At 46.3% G+C, this 21,341-nt stretch overlaps 1 protein-coding gene across 1 annotated transcript in view; it reads right to left on the reverse strand.

The window, feature by feature from the left end:
* Window positions 1–21,341, reverse strand: part of PODXL (podocalyxin like) — a 73,151-nt gene that overhangs the window by 16,202 nt on the left and 35,608 nt on the right. Inside the window, exons 2-4 of the mRNA XM_053407187.1 lie at window positions 5,238–5,681; window positions 4,353–4,666; window positions 3,913–3,984 (exon numbers count right to left, since the gene is read on the reverse strand). Of these exons, the coding sequence (XP_053263162.1) occupies window positions 3,913–3,984; window positions 4,353–4,666; window positions 5,238–5,681 (830 nt within the window). The remainder of the gene's footprint in view (window positions 1–3,912; window positions 3,985–4,352; window positions 4,667–5,237; window positions 5,682–21,341) is intronic.

Raw genomic sequence — 21,341 nt, forward strand, 5'->3', positions numbered from 1 at the left:
AGAAAGGGTTTCCAGTTTTCCTGAAAAGATTCTAAATTTGTCTCTTTTATCAGTGCTTTAAATTCTGCCACCTCTGCATATTCTAAGATTTTCATCAACCGTTGTCCCTTTGAAGATGTTCTCTCCTCCTACGATTTCTATGCACAGAGAATCCTTGCTGCTGTGGCCACATACATAAATGCTGTTGAAGCTTCCTTTGGGATTGCGCTGACTGGATGAGGCCAGTCCGGTTCACTCACGGGGTACCCTCCCCCCATCCCTTCCTCCCCCCAAAAGTCCACTTTGCACCCCTCTATGGCCTTTCAAGCATTGCACATTCTTTGGCGAGACTTAACAGGCCTGGACAATCTGAGCTAATCGAATTCCCACACTAGCAGGAATCTAAAACTAACATCCCTTCCCCAGAATGAGGTAATATCACTTGAATCAACAAACCGAGCACCAAACACATGCTGAATCAGAGAGAGTGAGAGAGAGAGAAAGTTTGGGGTGGGGTGGAAGGAAGAAACCCCCCCCCACTGGCCCCAGTCAGTCAGACGTCAAACCCCAAGCATGTTGGAGTTATAGCAGGAATTTGGTTCCTGGGTTTTCGGACCGGGTTGGTACATTAAAGGCTCAGGAGACAACTCTCCCCCACCAAGAAAGAGAGAATACAGTCATACCTCATGTTACGTTCGCTTCATGTTACGTTTTTTCAGGTTGCGTCCTGCAGTGACCTGGAAGTACCAGAAAGGGTTACTTCCGGGTTTTGCCGCTTGCACATCCACAGTAGTGCTAAATTGCACTTCGCGCATGCGTACAAGCGCCAAATTGCACTGCGCACTTGCAGCGCTTCAGGTTGCGGGCTTTTCACGTTGCGAACAGGCCTCCGGAACGGATCCCGTTCGCAACCAGAGGTACCACTGTAATCTGAGATTCCCACAAGTTTAAGGCTGGAACTAAGCAGCCTTTAGCTCGGCTAAAGTCGCACTTGAGGTACAATGGCAAGCAAATTGGCATAAGGGACATTTGGTGATAAGAAGCAGCTGGTAATAAGAAAGAGGCATGCTTCACCCTCACCCTCCCACTGATTCTTTATCTTCTTTATCTATCAGGGCAGAGTTTGGAGGAGAATAAAAAAACTTCCAGAAAAAGGCTCCCTTGCAAATGTCAACTCCACACCCAATTTTGGGCGTCACTGGGCAAACGAGGGAAACCATTGTAACTTTGCAATTTCCTGAAGGGAAAAGTATAGTGAAGGCAGGTGTCAACAGGCAGGGAGTTCCAAGTGTTAAGTGATGCCACACGAAAAGATTGAGTCCTTACAAATGCAGAACTGGGATTATGTGCCAGTACCTCAAACTGGAAAGGGCCGCAGGTGGTGCTGTGGGTTAAACCACAGAGCCTAGGACTTGCCGATGAGAAGGTCAGTGGTTCGAATCCCCGTGACGGGGTGAGCTCCCGTTGCTCAGTCCCTGCTCCTGCCAACCTAGCAGTTCGAAAGCACGTCAGAGTGCAAGTAGATAAATAGGTACCGCTCCGGCGGGAAGGTAAACAGCGTTTCCATGCGCTCCTCTGCTTTACCAGAAGCGGCTTAGTCATGCTGGCCACATGACCCGGAAGCTGTATGCCGGCTCCCTTGGCCAATAAAGCGAGATGAGCGCCGCAACCCCAGAGTTGGCCACGAGCGGACCTAATGGTCAGGGGTCCCTTTACCTCAAATGGGAGCTGTTGGTTGGGCATATATGGGGCAAGGCGATCCCTCAAGTAAACTGCGCCCAAGCCATTAAGGACTTTATATACCAATAGCAACCCTATGCATTTACTAGGAGCAGGAACGTTGAAAACACATTGGCAACAAGTGTTGAAAATGACCCCAAATGTAAGGTGTTTTTGTGACCTCGTGAAGAGGAACTTGGAATGAGGCAAGTGGGTCATCTGAGCCCTTGAGGAATATGTTGGGAAAGACCCAAATCCAGGTTTGGCTTTCTTCACTGACCCATCCACTGGAATTGCTTCCCACCGATCTACATGATCTGCAGCTGCTTTCAATGTGGAGCGGAACGCCTCAGGTAGGACTTGGGGGGGGGGGGACTGGCTCTGTTTGCATTTTGCCGTGAACCCAATTTGCCCTTCCTGGAACGGCACAGGGGCTGAAATGCAACTATCCTTCAAAACGAACACTTTACCAAAATTTTGCAAAGCGCACGTCCAACCACATTTCAAGAGGAAGTGCGCATAGATTGGTGAAAATAACAAAAATGCACATTGCAAGCCAATGTGCACAGACAAATGTTTATGTGAGGGGAAATGCACACTGAGGCATTTTTTTTAAAAAAAAGACAAAACACATTGCAAAACTGACACCTATATTTGGAAAACTAAAATTAAGACTGAAGAAACCCAGGAACTGAAAGAAATTGACGTGTTTGTCTACTCCAAGCATCAGAGGGTCTTGTTATCTGTTGAGAACCACCTGGGACAAAGGAGGGTTATTTTATTCATTTCTCCTCCTCCTGAGAGGAAAATTCTGTTCCTAAGAGAGGCCTGACGGAAGACACCCATTATTTCACAGCTGAATCTTGCCCTGCAGGGCAGCGAAGGAAGGTGAGGGAGAGGAAATTGCTATTGTGATTGTGGGAATACCCCCAGAACACCCCAAATAACTGTGGGGTTAGACAGTTCTGGAGGATTTCACGAGGGTCTGTTTCAAAACGTAATTGGCGCTTGTCGTTAGCGATTATTTCCGACAATGTCCCTGCGCAAATCAGGCCTGCAGACTTCCTGACTTGGCTGCCGGAAAAGATGATATCACAGCTGCCATAATGAGCTGAAAGACACTCGCCGCCTTGATTCACACGCTTGCAAGTCAACTCACAAGGGACAAGGGCAGGAGGGAGGGTACTGGAAACTGGGGGCCCCATGACTGTACTTAACCTGCTGTCTATTTTTAGCTGAATTGTAGGACTAACCTGCTGGACGTTGCATCAAACACTTTGCAGAGTGCACCCTGCAAACATTAAGTCTTAAAAATCCCAGCTGGATGGGGTTTTTTAGTGGATGCTGACAATTCAGAGCTTGTTCTGGCGGCTTTCAAACCACCCATTTCAAGTTAAAATGTGAATCCATCCCCATATGCAAATACAATGGCTGAGATAGGTACCTGGCCGCTGTAACCACACCCAGCTGGACTGCTGCAATTGTGTGGCATGCGGGGCAATCCTTGAAGAGTGTCTGGAATCTGCAGTTTGCTATCCGGAGCAGCGAGGAAGTGGGATCTCACTAATTCAAGCTGCTAGCATGGACAGCTTGGGACCAACTAGCCTGAGTGTTAAAATCCACTTAGGAGGGTTTGCTGGTGTTCAGGTATAATCAGTAAGCTTTGTGTATTGATTTCCACATTAGCTGAACTTTTAAAGGTCACTTGTAATAATATGCATAAGGTTTTAAAACTGGATAGTTAAGAGTGTAAGATTCTGTGGACGAGTATAAATAAGTAAAAAAAAAAATTGGAACCAGGAGGAGGAGCTGGAGGGAAGTCAATTAAGATGTATGATTTTGATTGTGATGTTCTTTGGGTTTTTTTTATTGTATTTTTGTTATCATAAAATTAATAAATTGTATCCAAAAGAGAGAGGAAAAGTTGCTTTTTCCAGGGTAGTGCAGATGGCAAAGAAGGGAATAGTGGCCAGGTGGCGGCAGCAGTGAGTAAAGTATGAGGCCAACCGGGGAGCTATCACAGCCTAACAATTTCAGGAAACTGAACGCTGAGCATTGTTTAAACTTGAGGGTCTTCAGAAGACGACAGCTCCAAAAGGGAAAGCACTATTTATCACCCCAGGATAAATAGTGCTCCCCCCCCCAAGGAGAGAAGCTCCATAAAATTCTAATCGTATGAGACCACCAAAAAGAGACTCCTTGGGAGGTACTTACACATGGCGTGGATTGGTTCAAGGTCAAAATGATTGCCTGGTCTTCTGGTGGCACCACTTTTTCACAGACAATCTAGGAAAAAACCAGACAACAAAAAGGCTGAATGAATTCCCATGGAATGGAAAAAACACACAGCATCTCTAACGAAAACAAAGGCTGTCCACAAAGGCAAACCTCTGGCCTCACCCTTGTTTGGGCTCTGCAGGGAAATAACGCAGTTGGAGCCCAGAGAGAAAAGTCCTGAGAGCACTTTACTGAGGCAAGCAGAACAAAAACGGTGTATAATTTGAAGGGGGAAAGGAACGGAAAGGTTTCACCTGTCTTCCTCCCGGCCTTGTACATAGCAGGGAGACCTTCAACCAAAGCATTCAGGGAGAAAACTCCCTCAGAAATAAGCAGAAAGTTAGAGGATACACTGCTTTGGGCTGAGCCCTGGGTACCTTGGTCTGGGCTACGAAAGAAGTATCGGGAAACGCGACGGGGGGCTGCGGAGAGGCTGAGGGGGTCTTCCTTGTGACTGAAGTCCCAGAACTTGAGCTGGGCGGTGGTGGAACTGCTCCCGCCGTATGCGTGGCTGTGCTGCCCGCCGTCCCCCCAAGTTCTTTCGTTGTCGCCGTTCTCGTTGTTGACTCGGCTTCCTTTGGCTTCTCTGTGGGCGTTGCAGCAGGGACGACGGCCTTGTTTGTAGATTTCTCTGCTGTAGAAGCAACAGTGGTGATGTCTCCTGAACCTGGCGTGGTGCCTGGGCTCTTCCCTGTTTAAAAAGAAAAAAGCCGGGGTGAGGAAAATCAACACTCCCTCCTAACTATTATTACTATCTAATTGATTTTTGAATTTTATTGTTATTCATGTTTTTATACTGCATTTTATGCTGCTTTTATAATTAAGTCTTTTAAAGTGTTTTAAATTTGTTGTTAGCCGCCCTGAGCCCGGTTTTTGAACCAGAAGGGCGAGATATAAATAAATTATTTATTATTATTATTATTATTATTATTATTATTATTATTATTATTATATGCAAAACCACGACTTCCATGGTCAGTTTTCTTTTTCACCCGAGAACGAGGCAGGGATTTTTCTGAATAAAACACCTTGCAGTCTGGGCTCGCAGGCACCTTTCACACTGGCGTCTCTTCCGCTGCACCTGTTGAACTCTCAGCCTGATAGGAGGGCGTTCCACAGGGCGGGCGCCACTACCGAGAAGGCCCTCTTTTGACGAAGGGTGGTATATAAATTTAACTAATAAATAACAACAACAACAACCACTGCTGCCAGCCAGTGTGGACAGCACTACACTAGATGGGCCAAGGATCTGAGTACAGTACCTGGAGTGGCAGCAGCTGAACTGCCTGGCTTCAGAGTCGGGGCACTTGTTGTCACAACGCCAGAGTGTGGCGTCGAGGTCACTGCTTTTGACCCAACGCCTGGCAAGGACGTTGTTGTCTCCCGGGGGGTCGCAGGTGTAGTTTTGGTTGATGCCACTACAGTTGGTTTGGGGGTGGTTGCAGCCACTGACGTAGCTATGGCGACAGAAGATCCCTTGACTCCACTTGAAGTTGTGTCTGTGGGTTTATTAGTGGTCCCCGCAAGCGTACTCAGTGGGGGGCTTCCTGCAGTTGTCGAGACACTGCTTTTGGCTGTAGTAGCAGAGACGGTGGTCTTCAGGGTCGCATTTGGAGGAGTGGTACTTCCGGGGGTTAAGGTGGTGGACTTAGCACTGCTTGTGGGCGTCACCAACGTGCCACTCATGGTTCCAGCTACGGTAGTTCCTAAAAAGACTCAGAGAGTTAGGCATGTTTTGGAAATGGTTAACTTGTTCTCTTTCCCCCATCCCCACAACCTTCCGAAGGACATCATCATCGCTAACACCATTTACTAAGCAGAGGCTAGGTGGGCCTCTGCCATGGATGCTTCAGTCGAGATTCCTGCAGAAGATCCTTGCAGGGTCAGGCCAATGCCCATCTAGATCCTGGTTCCACAGCGGCCAACCAGGCATCCCTGCGAGCAGGACCTGAGCACAACAGATCTCTCTTGGCGTGCGATTCCCAGCAACTGGTATAAACAATTGGCTTACATGCTGCCAGCTAGCCTGGGATAACCGTTGCTCCCAAGCTCTGATTGGTTCATCTATTCAACATGTGAGCTAGAGGCTGAAACAACAAGCTATGAGCTAATGCACAGTCAGTGCAAGGAGAATCGTAAACCACTTTTTCTGTCTGAGGGCCACATGGACAAGCACCCAAGGGCCACACATGCCTGGGGTGGGTAGGGCCAGAGGGAAAAAAATGGGCAGAGCAATGGATGCAAATATTGCATACACACTCTTTATCTTCCATCCAGCCAAGCAAGGAACATGTTCAAGGGCATATTCCAGTCAGGCAAAAAACATTTGGGGTGCAAAGGAGGGTCAGTGGGGGGCCAGTGAGACGGGCTGGGAGGATCAAATCTGGTCCCTGGGCTTCAGTCTCCCGAGCTTTGTGCTTGCACTTTGAATTTGATCCTATGAGAGAGACAGATTTCCTCTAGTTTAGATTGAGATCCTGAACTGTTGGTTGTGAGTCAGGATAGAGCAGTTATACCTAGAGGCAAGCTATTGGTTTGTTTGTGTATTTTATTAGAACAATCTCATTCATAAAGAAATAAGTCATAAAGGAATAGGAAAAACAAATTCTGAAAAAGAAAGGGGCAAAAGTGATACAGTAGGTAAAATCTATACATTTCCTATAGAGAAAAATGTTATACTCCTGATACAACTCTGGTTATTCATAATGTATTACATTCTGTATAAACTCATTCCAAATATCTGTACAGTGGTACCTCGGGTTACATATGCTTCAGGTTACAGACGCCTCAGGTTACAGACTCCGCTAACCCAAAAATAGTACCTTGGGTTAAGAACTTTACCTCAGAATGAGAACAGAAATCTCATGGCGGTGGCGCAGCGACAACGGGAGGCCCCATTAGCTAAAGTGGTGCTTCAGGTTAAGAACAGTTTCAAGTTAAGAACAGACCTTCGGAATGAATTAAGTACTTAACCCGAGGTACCACTGTATTATAAATATTTCTATTTAAGGCCATATTGGAGCAAAGCACCAAAGGCTTAAAAACAAAACAAAAACAAAAGCAAGAAAGGAAAAAGACTCGTCTCATTCCTTCCGTCCCTCCTCCACCTTCATCTGAGCCATTTAGGGGGTCCTCTTGCATCGCGTTCCCGATTCTTGTCTCGGGGCCATTTCCTATCTGGACAACTTCCTTCTACGTCCAGCCACCTTTGGTGACACGGCGCTTAAGGCTGGCTCAGAATCTATTAATAGCAGGAAAGGGAAATGCAAAAGAATAACTTCGGGAGGAGCAGGAGGGGGACACACCCAGCTCACCCCGTCCTGAGCCTGCTTGCGCCAACGTCAGTGGCATGGAGCCATAGAGGTGGTGGAATGCGAAGCAGAACTGTCTGAGGAACCACTGGCACTCCTGAGTGTGGGGACTGCAAGCTGGGCTTTGGGAAATCCCTTTTTACCTCTGCAGCCTTTTCCGATTAAGTGGGAGCAAAGGGGTTAAAGGAATCAAAGGCTTCTTCGCAGACTCTCTCAAGAGCAGCTGAGTTATGAGGGAGACTGTGAAGAAGAGAAGGTCCCAGAGTTGTATTTCTCCACTCCTGGATTTTTTAAAAAATTGCTCGCCATAAGCAAGGGAAGCAATGAATCTCACCAAAATCAAAATCTGGTCAAAAGAAGAACTTTCCTGCTGTTGCAAACAAACCTCCAAGTTGTCTGAAGATGCCTAGTTTGCTCAGCACAAATTGCCTATGTAAAAATGCATCGTTTGAAGGGATATCGCGTTGCAAAAATGTATGCGCTAGCGAAAATTGCAGGCAGAAATGGGCGTCTTAGGAGAATTTTGCACTAAAACGGTGATGACTTTTCAGGAGGACTTTAAAAAGGCAAATAAATCACAAACTGACATGGAAATGTTAAGGACTGGAGCTAAGGTTGGAAAAACGGGAAACCAAAATTGAGATATTCAAGTTTCATTCCTCCCTTGACGGGTCACCAGGGCAGGGTTAACTGACGGTGCTTTGGCCTTTGAGCTGAAGATAATAAATGCTTGTCTTTGCCGCCAGGGAGAGGTTAAAACCATTCTCAAAACCCACACGCAGTTCTTGCTCCCTATCGCACACAAACCTCCGAGGGGACAAGCTTGTTTGAGGATGTGTTGCTTGCTCCGCTCCCAAGGCGCTGGCTAGATAAAAATAATTTTCTGGCTCGGGCCAAGCGGATGGAGGAACTCGGCCTCCTGCTCTTATCAACCCGGCCCAGACGAGGCCAAGAAGGGTAACAGGTTCCTGACGGGCCTTGCTCTACGAGATAGCTGGGCCAGAGGGCGGCTGGGGCAAAGGCTTCTAGCCTAGTCTGGGACGGGATCGATGGCTGGCAGGGAAATAAACGTTCACGAAAAGCACCATATGGTAGCCTTGGAAACCTAGGGCCCGTTTGCCAGGAACAGAGCTCTCATTCTCAGTTGAAAATGTCTCGAGGAAGGGGCTTAGCGGTTGAGAAGAAGAAGAAGAAGAGTTTGGATTTGATATCCCGCTTTATCACTACCCGAAGGAGTCTCAAAGCAGCTCACAATCTCCTTTCCCTTCCTCCCCCACAACAAACACTCTGTGAGGTGAGTGGGGCTGAGAGACTTTAAAGAAGTGTGACTGGCCCAAGGTCACCCAGCAGCTGCATGTGGAGGAGCGGGGAAGCGAACCCGGTTCGCCAGATTACAAGTCCACCGCTCTTAACCACTACACCACACTGGCTCTCTAAGCATCTCTTGAGCATCCCCCAGCAACTCCAATTAGAGTTGGGGACCATACCCTGTCTGAAACCCTGGGAAGCTGCTTCCAGTAGTCATGTAATGTCAATGTCCCGTCAACATCTAGGAGCCTGTAGGTTCTCCATCCTGACTTGAAGCACCATCAGCTTGCAGGGCTTGGGGAGGTCTCTGCTTTGAGAACTGGAAGAGTCGTGTTGCATCAGAAGGGACAATACTGATGGTCTTTATAAAAGAGATTGCCTTATCATGAGTCAGAACATGGATCCAGCTAGTTCAGTATCTCCTACACCTATTGGCAGGGGATGTCCAGGATTTCAGGCAGGGGAGCCTCTCGCAACCCAACCTGGAGATGCCAGGGGCTGAACTTGGAGAGCCAGTGTGGTGTAGTGGTTAAGAGCGGTAGACTCGTAATCTGGTGAACCGGGTTTGCGTCTCCGCTCCTCCACATGCAGCTGCTGGGTGACCTTGGGCCAGTCACACTTCTCTGAAGTCTCTCAGCATCACTCACTTCACAGAGTGTTTGTTGTGGGGGAGGAAGGGAAAGGAGATTGTTAGCCGCTTTGAGACTCCTTTGGGTACTGATAAAGCGGGATATCAAATCCAAACTCCTCTTCTTCTTCTCCTTGTACATGTCAAAGCAGATGCTCTAACACTGAACTGCGAGCCACCAGCAGAATTGCAGTGTGGCATCTTCCTTTAATGGCAGCGCAGTCCCTGCTGATTTTCGGTTCCAACAAAGCTAAAGGATGTTCCTATAAATTACTGCTGGGCAGGGCTGGTGCCCGAAGCTGAACAAAGAGACCCTCTTCTTTTTTTCAGGCTGCTAGAAACAGATTTGCAAAGGTTGAGCACACCGTTTAATTTGAGGGATTTGAACCACAAAAGATGCCCTTCTAGTGCTGGGTTAGCTTCTCGCTCTGCATACCTTTTGCTTCAAACCTAAAAGCCGGTGAGGGGGGGGGAGAAAGATTATTGTTTTTAAAATGAAGCTAACTATTGACTTGCTAGTGAGCCGTGCCTGTAATATCAGCCCTAACATTGACCTCGTATATTCGAGTCGCAAGAAAAAAACCTCTCAGTCATGAGTCTTATGAGACAATTGAAAATATACTGTAGTAAAGACCAGATGTTTTGGCTGGCTAATTCATAGTCACGTAAGAAATTTGCCCCTTCCTCATTTCAAGGAAAGTTTAAGCTATGGTTTTCCCAGTAGTGATGTATGGAAGTGAGAACTGGACCATAAAGAAGGCTGATCACCAAAGAATGGATGCTCTTGAATTGTGGTGCTGGAGGAGACTCTTGAGAGTCCCATGGACTGCAAGAAGATCAAACCTCTCCATTCTGAAGGAAATCAGCCCTGAGTGCTCACTGGAAGGACAGATCCTAAAGCTGAGGGTCCAAGACTTTGGCCACCTCATGAGAAGAGAAGACTCCCTGGAAAAGACCCTGATGTTGGGAAACATGGAGGGCACAAGGAGAAGGGGACGATGGAAGACGAGATGGTTGGACAGCGTTCTCAAAGCTACCAGCATGAGTTTGACCAAACTGCGGGAGGCAGTGGAAGACAGGAGTGCCTGGCGTGCTCTGGTCCATGGAGTCACGAAGAGTCGGACATGACTAAATGACTAAACAACAACAACAACAACATTTCAAGGAGCGCTTTTTCATGAAGGGTACTTCCTGATAGGAGTTCGTTGTGAAATTGGTATCTATTTATTTTATTTAATTCTTCTGTATACAGTCAAACCTTGGATCTCGAACGCCTTGGCTCCCAAACAAATCGGCTCCCGAATAATCGAAACCTGGAAGTGACCGTTTTAGTTTGCGAACTGTTTTTGGAAGCCGAACATTTGACCGGGCTTCTGATTGGCTGCAGGAGCTTCCTGCAGCCAATCAGAAGCCACGCTTTGGTTTGCGAACATTTTGGAAGTCAAACGGAGTTCTGGAATGGATTCCGTTCAACTTCCAAGGTACGACTGTACTGCCTTTCACTCGTAGATCTCAGGGCAGTTCCCAACATAAAATTACAATACAAAAACCACAAAATATGTAATAAAAACAAGAACTACAGCAGCAAATCAATACCCCCCCAATCACACAAAACATTTAAAAGGGCATAATTCTCAAAATGCTAAGGCGTACTCATTTCTCATTTCAACTGGATTTCCCCTCACCACACAAAATCCAATTAATTCATAATAACCCGCTATGCATCTGCAAGTTTGGTAAAGGTAAAGAGACCCCTGACCGTTAGATCCAGTCATGGCCGACTCTGGAGTTGCAGTGCTCATCTCGCTTTATTGGCCGAGGGAGCTGGTGTACAGCTTCTAGGTCATGTGGCCAGCAGGACTAAGCCGCTTCTGGCGAACCAGAGCAGCGCACGGAAACACTGTTTACCTTCCCGCTGGAGTGGTACCTATTTATCTACTTGCACTTTGACATGCTTTCGAACTGCTAGGTGGGAAAGAGCAGGGACCGAGCAATGGGAGCTCACCTCGTCGCAGGGATTGGAAACACCGACATTTTGATCAGCAAGTCCTAGTCTCTGTGGTTTAACCCACAGCGCTACCCGCGTCCCACAAGTTTGCTAGTGAGCTTTAATTTCATATATTTGGTGGGGGTGATGTTTTGTTGAGGGTTCTCTGGGAAGGGACAGATAAGTCAAGCTGCAACATCTGTTTTGGACCGGCCATCCCTTCTCTTCCTGCCTGATAGTTCCTCTTTCATTTCCTGAGCTCTGTGAGTTGGTTTTTTCCATCTCTCTCACCGCGGACGATTTTCCAGGTTTTCCCGGAAATTTGTTCATGGAGAAGAGCTTGCGGGTGGGGGGCAATAGGTGTATTTATCCAGCGTGCTCCTTATGCACAGATGTGCGAGCAGTAGTTCTTCTTCTGTGTGTGCTGGACAAGCTTTTTGGGCCGCCGCCCCCTTGAACCGCTCCATTGGGTGGATTTCAGATGCCGCCTTTCCCTGCTGGAAAAACGATTTGCTCCGTCACCTTGCCGAACTTCACCTTCCCCTGCCTTACTATCTCACGGAGTGAAATGCAGCAAAACAAAATTATCGTGAGGAAAGAAAGCAGCTCAATGGAGAGAGGCTGCGGCCTTGAGGGCTTTTTAGTTCAGAGAAGTTCATAAGATTATGCCTGGCCTGGGGAAAGCGGACGAGGAAATTTTGTCTCCCTCTTTCACAACGCTAGAAATTGTGGACGTCTCATGATGCTGAACGTCAGAAAGATCCAGGGCAGTTAAAATAAAGTCCTCCTTTATGCAGCGCGTAGGAACTGCGGGTGGCGCTGTGGGTTAAACCACAGAGCCTAGGACTTGCCGGCGGTTTGAATCCCCGCGATGGGGTGAGCTCCCGCTGCTCAGTCCCTGCTCCTGCCAACCTAGCAATTTGAAAGCACGTCAGAGTGCAAGTAGATAAATAGGTACCGCGCTGGTGTGAAGGTAAACGGCGTTTCCATGAGCTGCTCTGGTTCACCAGAAGTGGCTTAGTCATGCTGGCCACATGACCCGGAAGCTGTATGCCGGCTCCCTCGGTCAATAAAGCGAGATTAGTGCCGCAACCCCAGAGTCGGTCACGACTGGACCTAATGGTCAGGGGTCCCTTTACCTTTACCTTTAGGAACATGCTCCCACAGGAGACAAAGATGGCCACCAATTTAGATGGCCTTGAAAGAAGATTAGACAAATTCATGGAGGACGGGGCTACAAGAGATGGCTAGGGAGACCCGGCTGGATGGGCAGGGTATAAATGATAAAATTATTATTATTACTACTATGCTCTGCCTCCACAGCTGGAGCTAGTACTGCTTTCACCCAGTGAGCTTCATGACTGGGTGGAGATTCGAACCCTGATCTCCCAGGTCCTAGTCCAACACTCTAACACCACCACCACCCTGGCTTCCTAGAGTCCTTCTGCTGGGGGGGGCAGCTCCATAAATTGAGCAGGTAAATAAATACGGGTAAAGCAAAATGTAACTTGGAGAAGGATATGAAGTATTTTCCTTGAAGCTTGAATTTGTTTTATTCTGGATTGTTTAATATGATGATTTATTGTGTTGTAAACTGCTTTGAGGTTTCTTTTCTTTAAAATATAAAGCAGTACAGACATACTTCGGGTTACAGATGCACCAAAACCCAGAATTACTGGAACTGGTTACTTCTGGGTTTCGGAGGTTGCGCATGCGCAGAAGCGCCAAATTGCAACCTGCACGTGCGCAGACGTGGTGCTGTGGGTTGCGAACGTGCCTCCCGCACGGATCACGTTCGCAACCTGAGCGTCCACTGTATATAAATGAAATAAAGAAGAAGAAGAAGAAATTTAACTGAGAAAAAAACAGTGCCTAGATATTCCGTTGTGGCCACCGCAACCTAGCTTTAAGGTGCCATTTGATAATTAGCTAATACAGTGGTACCTCAGGTTACAAACACTTCAGGTTACAGACTCCGCTAACCTGGTAGTACCTTGGGTTAAGAACTTTACTTCAGGATGAGAACAGAAATCATGTGGCGGCAGCGGGAGGTCCCATTAGCTAAAGTGGTACCTCAGGTTAAGAACAGTTTCAGGTTAAGAACGGACCTCCGGAACGATTTAAGTTCTGAACCAGAGGTACCACTGTATATCTGAGTTTCAAACACTGGTGTGCTCTAACAGTGCTTTCGAATCCCTTGTGGGGCAAACCTGACCACCAACCCTTTGCAAAACAGTGCAACTTATTTTTGTGTTCTGCAGAGTCCTGTTCCAATACAATGCAAGGGGAACAATACAACGTCGCCTAGTTATGCAATCATATCTCTGCCATTGGCTCAAAGGCTTTTTGTGCGAGATGGTCTTTAAATAGCTTTGAATGGGAGAAAGGGGGGAGCGCTGGCGTTCTCCACCCTTAAAAGAATGGGAGACTCTCCCCTGCCTGCCAAACATTCCTTCTCGTTCGTGGATGCTGGGAAGCTCCACCGTGAATACCCTTTGTTTAAATCAATGCAATTCTTGGACAAATGAAAATAGTAGACCCGGTTGTCAAAGGGCAAGGTGGAGACCCACAGGGGCTGATACGACCTCTTTCTCCCAACCTAAAGGCAGTCTTGGGGTTCCCCAATTTGGGACAGAGGCACAGGGCTGGTAGACAGGAATAATTCTCTTCCTCATAGTGCCCCCTGCAATTTAAATCCCCTTCCCATTGGCCAACGGGACAGGGAAGATAGGTGCAATACTGGGATGAGGAATCACAGAACTGCACACCTGGAAGGGGCTCCGAGGGTCATCTAGTCCAACCCCCTGCAATGCAGGAATCTCAGCTAGAACATCCCTGACTAGAGAATGCAACTTCTGCTTAAAAACCTCCAAGGGAGGAGAGGCCACCACCTTCCACTGTTCAGCAGCTCTTCAAACTATCAGAAAGTTCTTCCTGATGTTCAGTCAAAATCTCGTCGCTTGTCATTTGAATCCATTGGTTCAGGTTCTACTCAAGCAGCAAAAGAGACGCTTGTTTCACCTTCAGATATTTGAAGGTCGAGAAGGGCATGGGTATCAGGCACGGAAACACCGTTTACCTTCCCGCCACAGCGGTACCTATTTATCTACTTGCACTGGCGTGCTTTCAAACTGCTAGGTTGGCAGGAGCAGGGACGGAGCAGCAAGAGTTCACCCCATTCCAGGGATTCAAACCACCGACCTTCCAATTGGCAAGCCCAAGACGCTCAGTGGTTTAGACCACAGCGCCACCCACTTAGATGTTTCCCACAAAGTCATTGTGCAGCCCAAATCCTATGCTTATTTACTTAATGGGACTGGCTTCCTAACAACCCAGTCCTCTGCAAAGGCGTGCTGAAGCACATGCAGAATCCTGTAATCTCATGCTCAATGACCTCAGAATATGTCCCACTGACCACAATAGGGCATAAAAAGGTAAAGGGACCCCTGGCCATTAGGTCCAGTCATCACCGACTCTGGGGTTGCGGCGCTCATCTCGCTTTATTGGCCGAGGGAGCCGGCGTACAGCTTCCGGGTCATGTGGCCAGCATGACTAAGCCGTTTCTGGCGAACCACAGCAGCGCACGGAAACGCCATTTACCTTCCCGCCAGAGCGGTACCTATTTACTTGCACTTGGACGTGCTTTCGAACTGCTAGGTTGGCAGGAGCAGGGACTGAGTAACGGGAGCTCACCCTGTCGCAGGGATTCGAACTGCCGGCCTTCTGATTGGCAAGTCCTAGGCTCTGTGGTTTAACCCACAGCGCCACCCGCGTCCCACAATAGGGCATACACAGGGAATAATCGTGGTATCAACATAGGGACGAATTATAAGGCCAACCAGCTACAGCCTCTCTCTGCTGCCTTCAAGCTGGAGTTTGTCAGAGAGGTGGAAGACCACCAAATGGGGGGGGGGAGAGGAAGGAAAGGGAACATCGGTGCCCCCCCTTTTCATTTTTCCAGCTCTGCACAAAGGATCCCATCTGGCCCTTGTTATTGACTCATGGCTCAAGGTTGGGGGCGACTAGTGGCACCAGCTTCAAGAAAGCATCTGAGCAATGTGGCTTCGGGGATGCTCGATGTCTCGTTCCCACCGCTTTGCACAGCAGTGGGATGTTGACACAGTCTGTGTTTGGGCATTTCCCGTCTCAGGCTGGAAGGAATGTAGGGGGCAAGACTCTGGCAATGCGCTAAAGGAGGGAGAAGGGGAGGGAGGCCGCAGAAGAGTTGCCGCGGCAGATGTCAGCCCAGGCCAAGGTGGTCTTGGAAAAAAGCACCCCTGGTGGAGTTTGCAGAAGGTGGCAAAGTCTGATGAGGACTGCGCACCCACAGGACACATAATCTGGGGACTGCATCATCCAGGGCAAAATTACTGGGTGGAGAACATCTTCAGAGAACATCCCTTCCCCTGGTCAAGGGAATAAACAATTCTGAGCACCTTCAGCTAGAACAGGTTGCAAAACCTGCAAGAGATGCTCTTTATAGCAGCACGGAAAATGTGCCTCATTAATAAGAGGGGGATATTTTACAAACTGGTTTATCCTAATGGCATATAAATCACAGGTTCGGACAAATATCAGCCTGGCTTGTTCAGCAACGTCTAGGCAACACGATGACCATGTACATACTCAATAGACAATCTTTATAGAATTCCTTCAAACCATAACAAGTCCAAAATGAAATCTTTAGTCTCAAAGTCTCTCTGAAAATCTTTAAATGAAGCGAGGTACCAGACTCTGTGCGATGAAAGACAAGCTGTGAAGCTTTGTGTATTCAGCAAATATGATGTCCAACACTGAACAGTGATTCCGGATATTGACTACCGTTTCATAGAATTCTTCGTCAGCGTGGTGGGAGGATATAAAATTGCTTCATAAACCCATCTTATTTCAAATTAATGTATGTAAATGAAAATATCAAATGCTGTGGAGCAGTGCTCATGTAATAATGTACCGTATTTTTCGCTCTATAACACGCACCAGACCATAACACGCACGTAATTTTTAGAGGAGGAAAACAAGAAAAAAAATATTCTAAACGAAATAGTGGATATATGATTTTTGTGGTTCATGCTGTGGCCACAGACATGTGATCTGACAGTGAGTTTGGAGTAGCCCAATGCAAAAATCCTGAGGATCCATGTGGATCCATGCTTTGTAACCACGGAGGAGGGAAGGAAGGGGAACCATGGATCCTCTGCTCACGACTGCAGCAGATTCCCCCGCCACCTGCAGGCATTCGCTCCATAACACGCACAGACATTTCCCCTTACTTTCTAGGAGGAAAAAAGTGAGTGTTATGGTGCAAAAAATACGGTAGTCACTGCTGTTCAGAGGTCTGGTTCAAACATAAGGGTTTCAGTCTAATCAATCATGGTTCATTGGCCTACAACCTACTATAGTATGGTTTATTGAATTTGTATACCACTCTTCATCTGAAGATCACAGAGGGCTAGAGAATGGGATTCTTAATTTCAGGGAAATGGGTTCAAGTCCCATATTGGGCAAAAGTTTCTTGCATTGCAGTGGGTTGGACTAGATGACCCTTGTGGCTATCACGGCCTCCTGTGGGAGCCTTCTGAAATATTTCTCTCTGTTGGTACCTTGGATGGATTCAAACTGATTTCATGTACAGTGGTACCTCAGGTTACATATGCTTCAGGTTACATACACTTCAAGTTACAGACTCCCCTAACCCAGAAATATTACCTCGGATTAAGAAGTTTGCTTCAGGATGAGAACAGAAATCATGCTCTGGCGGCGCTGTGGCAGCAGGAGGCCCCATTAGCTAAAGTGGTGCTTCAGGTTAAGAACAGTTTCAGGTTAAGAACGGACCTCCGGAATGAATTAAGTACTTAACCCGAGGTACCACTGTACATCCTATCATAGACTTGACTCCTTCCTTTGCTGTGCCTTCTGTCGTCAGGTGAAGACTGTTTTATTCCAGCAGGCTTTTGGGGACTGTCTGTATTTTAAGGAAAGGGCTTTTAAATAGTTCTGCGCTATTTTTACTCTCTGTATTTTAACAGTGCTTTCATATTGTTCTAATTTAATTTTAAATACTTTTAAGCAATATGCATTCAGCCTTCTGGATTTTATCTCTGTTATTTTAAGATGAGTAAGTTGCCTTGAGTCCCAGTCTGGGGGAAAGGCAGGATATAAACAAATATAACAATATCATTTGCAAACATTTTTGTTTTTATGATTTTTTGTATAAAACACTTTTTTTTGTTTAAATGATTTTATGTTGTTAGATTTTAAATTGCTTTCAGTTGCCTCGCAGGTAGGGCTGGGCGATATAACAATATATCGTCCGAAGCCGGTTTGAAATCCGTAGCGTGATATCGGTTTCATAATTTTTGACCTGGCAATATATCACAAATCATGGTGTGTGTTTGTGTGCTCTGCAAAAATCACAATGTGGGAAAAAACCATGAAGCCACCCATTGCCTCTACATAAGGTAAAGGTAAAGGTACCCCTGACCGTTAAGTCCAGTCGCGGACGACTCTGGGGTTGCGGCGCTCATCTCGCTTTAGTGGCCAAGGGAGCCGGCGTACAGCTTGCAGCTATGCATCTGCAAGTTTGCTAAAGGTAAAGGTAAAGGGACCCCTGACCATTAGGTCCAGTCGCGGATGACTCTGGGGTTGCGGCGCTCATCTCGCTTTATTGGCCGAGGGAGCCAGCGTACAGCTTCCGGGTCATGTGGCCAGCATGACTAAGCCGCTTCTGGCGAACCAGAGCAGCGCACAGAAATGCTGTTTACCTTCCCGCTGGAGTGGTACCTATTTATCTACTGGCACTTGACACGCTTTCGAACTGCTAGGTTGGCAGGAGCAGGGACTGAGCAACGGGAGCTCACCATGTCATGGGGATTTGAACTGCTGACCTTCTGATCGGCAAGCCCTAGGCTCTGTGGTTTAACCCACAGCGCCACCCGCATAGCACCGGCCTTATTTCAGACATTGTGATGTATCAGTACATCACAATGTTTAGGCTGGTGAGACATCACAATGTTGAAAACCAGGTATCACCCAGCCCTACTTTTGGGAAGCCATTCATAAATGAAAAAAAAGTAATAATACAGATATTTTGGATTTAGAAGGTTTTAATAATATTTTTGGGTGGCATGCATATTTGTGGTACGACAAGGTTAAAGCACATAAAGGGTTTAAAAACCATATTGTCAGAAAAGCACTATTAAATGTCTGGACTAGATATAAAGATTTGTTGGAAAACAAAACCCCAAGGTGGTTGTCGCCAATGGAAGCTAAGGCAGTTAAAAAGTTAAATATGGAGTCTAAATGGCCAAGATATTGGGAAATTCTGGAAAAGGAAGGGGACAGACTGAGATTGCAGAGTTTTGAGAAACTAAAAGGGAAAGTGAGAGATTGGTTGCACTATCATCAAATAAATGAAGTGTTTAAAATGGACAGTAAAATTGGCTTCCAGGTGGAAAAATCAAAATTGGAGACTGAATTGTTAGAATCCAGCACTAGAAATTTGTCAAAAATGTATAATTTGCTGCTGAAATGGAATACACAAGATGAAACGGTTAAATCAAGTATGATTAAATGGGCTCTGGACATTGGTCATAACATTTTGTTTGCTGACTGGGAGAAGTTGTGGACCACCGGGATGAAATTTACGGCATGTAATGCCTTAAGAGAAAATATTATGAAGATGATCTATAGGTGGTACATAACCCCAGTCAAGCTTGCAAAGATTTACCATTTGCCTGATAATAAATGTTGGAAATGTAAGGAAAAGGAAGGTACATTCTTTCACCTCTGGTGGACGTGCCCGAAGATTAAGGCATTCTGGGAAATGATCTATAATGAACTGAAAAAGGTATTTAAATATACCTTCCCTAAGAAACCAGAGGCCTTTCTCTTGGGTATTGTCGGCCAAGGGGTGTTAAAGACGGATATAACTTTTTTTATGTATGCTACAACAGCAGCAAGAATACTCATTGCGAAGTACTGGAAGACACAAGATCTACCCACTCTGGAAGAATGGCAGATGAAGGTGATTGACTACATGGGCCTGGCAGAAATGACGAGCAGAATCCGAAACCAGGGAAGAGAAGCAGCGGAAGAAGAATGGAAAAAATTTAAGGACTATTTAAAGAAATATTACAAAATTAATGATAGTTAGAATGATGTTGGACTAGAAAGTAAATGGTTACTATTAGTAACGGTTAAGACAAGGAGAATAAGGAAGATAAAATTAAATTAAAATAAGGGAAGATTTGTTGAATAATTGACTAGAAATTGGAATATAGAAAAGGGAGGCATGAGGAAGTCGGAGAAGAAAGGTATAAGAAATTAAGATCTGAAATTGTACTTGTTTTTGTTTTTGTTTGTTTGTGTATTTGTTGTGTTTACTGTATTGTAATGTTATGTTTTTGTGGTTATAAAAAATTCTTTAATAAAAATATTATAAAAAAGAAAAAAGAAAAAAAAGTAATAATAACTTATACACACCCCCCCCCAACCTGAATTGGAGGGGGTTGGACTAGATGGCTTCTGAGGTCCCAACTCTAGGATTCTACGCTTTGGAAGCCTGCCTGTCCTTACAGTCCACACAGAGGCTTTCAATCAACGTGAAGCGTGCTCACAATGGTCGACTCTTGCAATACACACAACAAGCCAGACAGACACTCATCCCAGCTCCCCAAGCGCTAACAATCTCACAAAGGCTCACCAGCCCCTCTGCACTGTACAGGAGCTGATAAGAGGAAGCAAACGCAGTTGCGCCCCTGGAGAGCCTTGTTAATTTGGGCTTGCTGATTTTCTGTGCAGACAGCAAGATAAGCCCTTCAAAGGCTGTTGGCTGAGCTGGATCAGAAGGATGCCCACCCCTTAAAAAATAATAATAATTAAAAGGAGGGAGGGGGGAAAGCCAGCTGGCCACAGGTCTCATAGCCTTCCTACATCCTAGACGCCAAGAGGCTGAAGACGAAATCGGCTTAGCGCCCGAGGCTAATGAGTCCTTTTCCCAATAAGGCCAGAGGGCTTGTTCCATTTCACACATCTACAGACGAGGAGGGAAACTGAAGCAGGAGAAGTAACCCCAGGAAAACAAAGAGAAAATCCAATTCCTTCTGCCCTGCTTCAACACACACACACACACACACACACACACACACACACACACACACAAGCAATATGGCTGGCATCTCTTTTACTATTATTGCTATCGTTTGGCCCGGATATCCTGGAGCCATTGCTAAGGTAGGAGGCGATTTGCAAAGGAAGCGTCAGACCCCAGAGTTGTGCAATAATAAATAAATATAACAACAACAACAACAACAATAATAATACTAACAATAATTTATTATTTATACCCTGCCCATCTAGCTGGGCTTCCCCAGCCACTCTGGGCAGCTTTCAACAAAATATTAAAATACAGTAATGCATCAAACATTAAAAGCTTCCCTAAGAAGGGCTTGCCGGCTTTTCCAAGTCCCTGCAAAAGCTAAGCAGTTCTGGGTGGCAGCCAATGCTGCCTGCACTGACTGGCAGCAGCGCTCTAGGAGTTTCAGGCAGGGAGTCCCTCCCAACCCTGTACATGGAGAAGCCAAGACTCAGCCTGGCACCTTCCACATGAAAAGCAAATGCTCTGCGCATGAGCTACAGCCTTGACAATGTGTGCATGGAAGACAGATGTGTTAAGTCAGACCACTGGTCTACCTAGACTAATACTGTCTACTCTGACTGGCAGCAGCTCCCACCAGTGTCTCAGCCAGAGGTCCTCTCCAGCACTTCCTACTTTATTCATTTTCAAAACTATAAACATACAACATTAAACAGTACAAAATCCAAATATCGAGATTACTCTGAATCTCTTGACCTTCCCACATCCCTTCCATGGGCCTTTTAATTCTATTTTCAACTGCTTACCAGTACTTCTCCACTTTTTCATCTTCCTAAGTTATCTATATGTTCTGTTACTTTACAAGTGTATGTAAAATCCTGCTAATGTAGGCCAAATAAATAATAATAATAATAATAATAATAATAATAATAATAATAATTTATTTATACCCCACCCATCTGGCTGAGTTTCCCCAGCCACTCTGGGCAGCTCCCAATCGAGTGTTAAAAATACAGCATCAAACATTAAAAGCTTCCC

This window comes from Podarcis raffonei, chromosome 10, assembly GCF_027172205.1.
Source record: "Podarcis raffonei isolate rPodRaf1 chromosome 10, rPodRaf1.pri, whole genome shotgun sequence".
Taxonomy (NCBI): domain Eukaryota; kingdom Metazoa; phylum Chordata; class Lepidosauria; order Squamata; family Lacertidae; genus Podarcis; species Podarcis raffonei.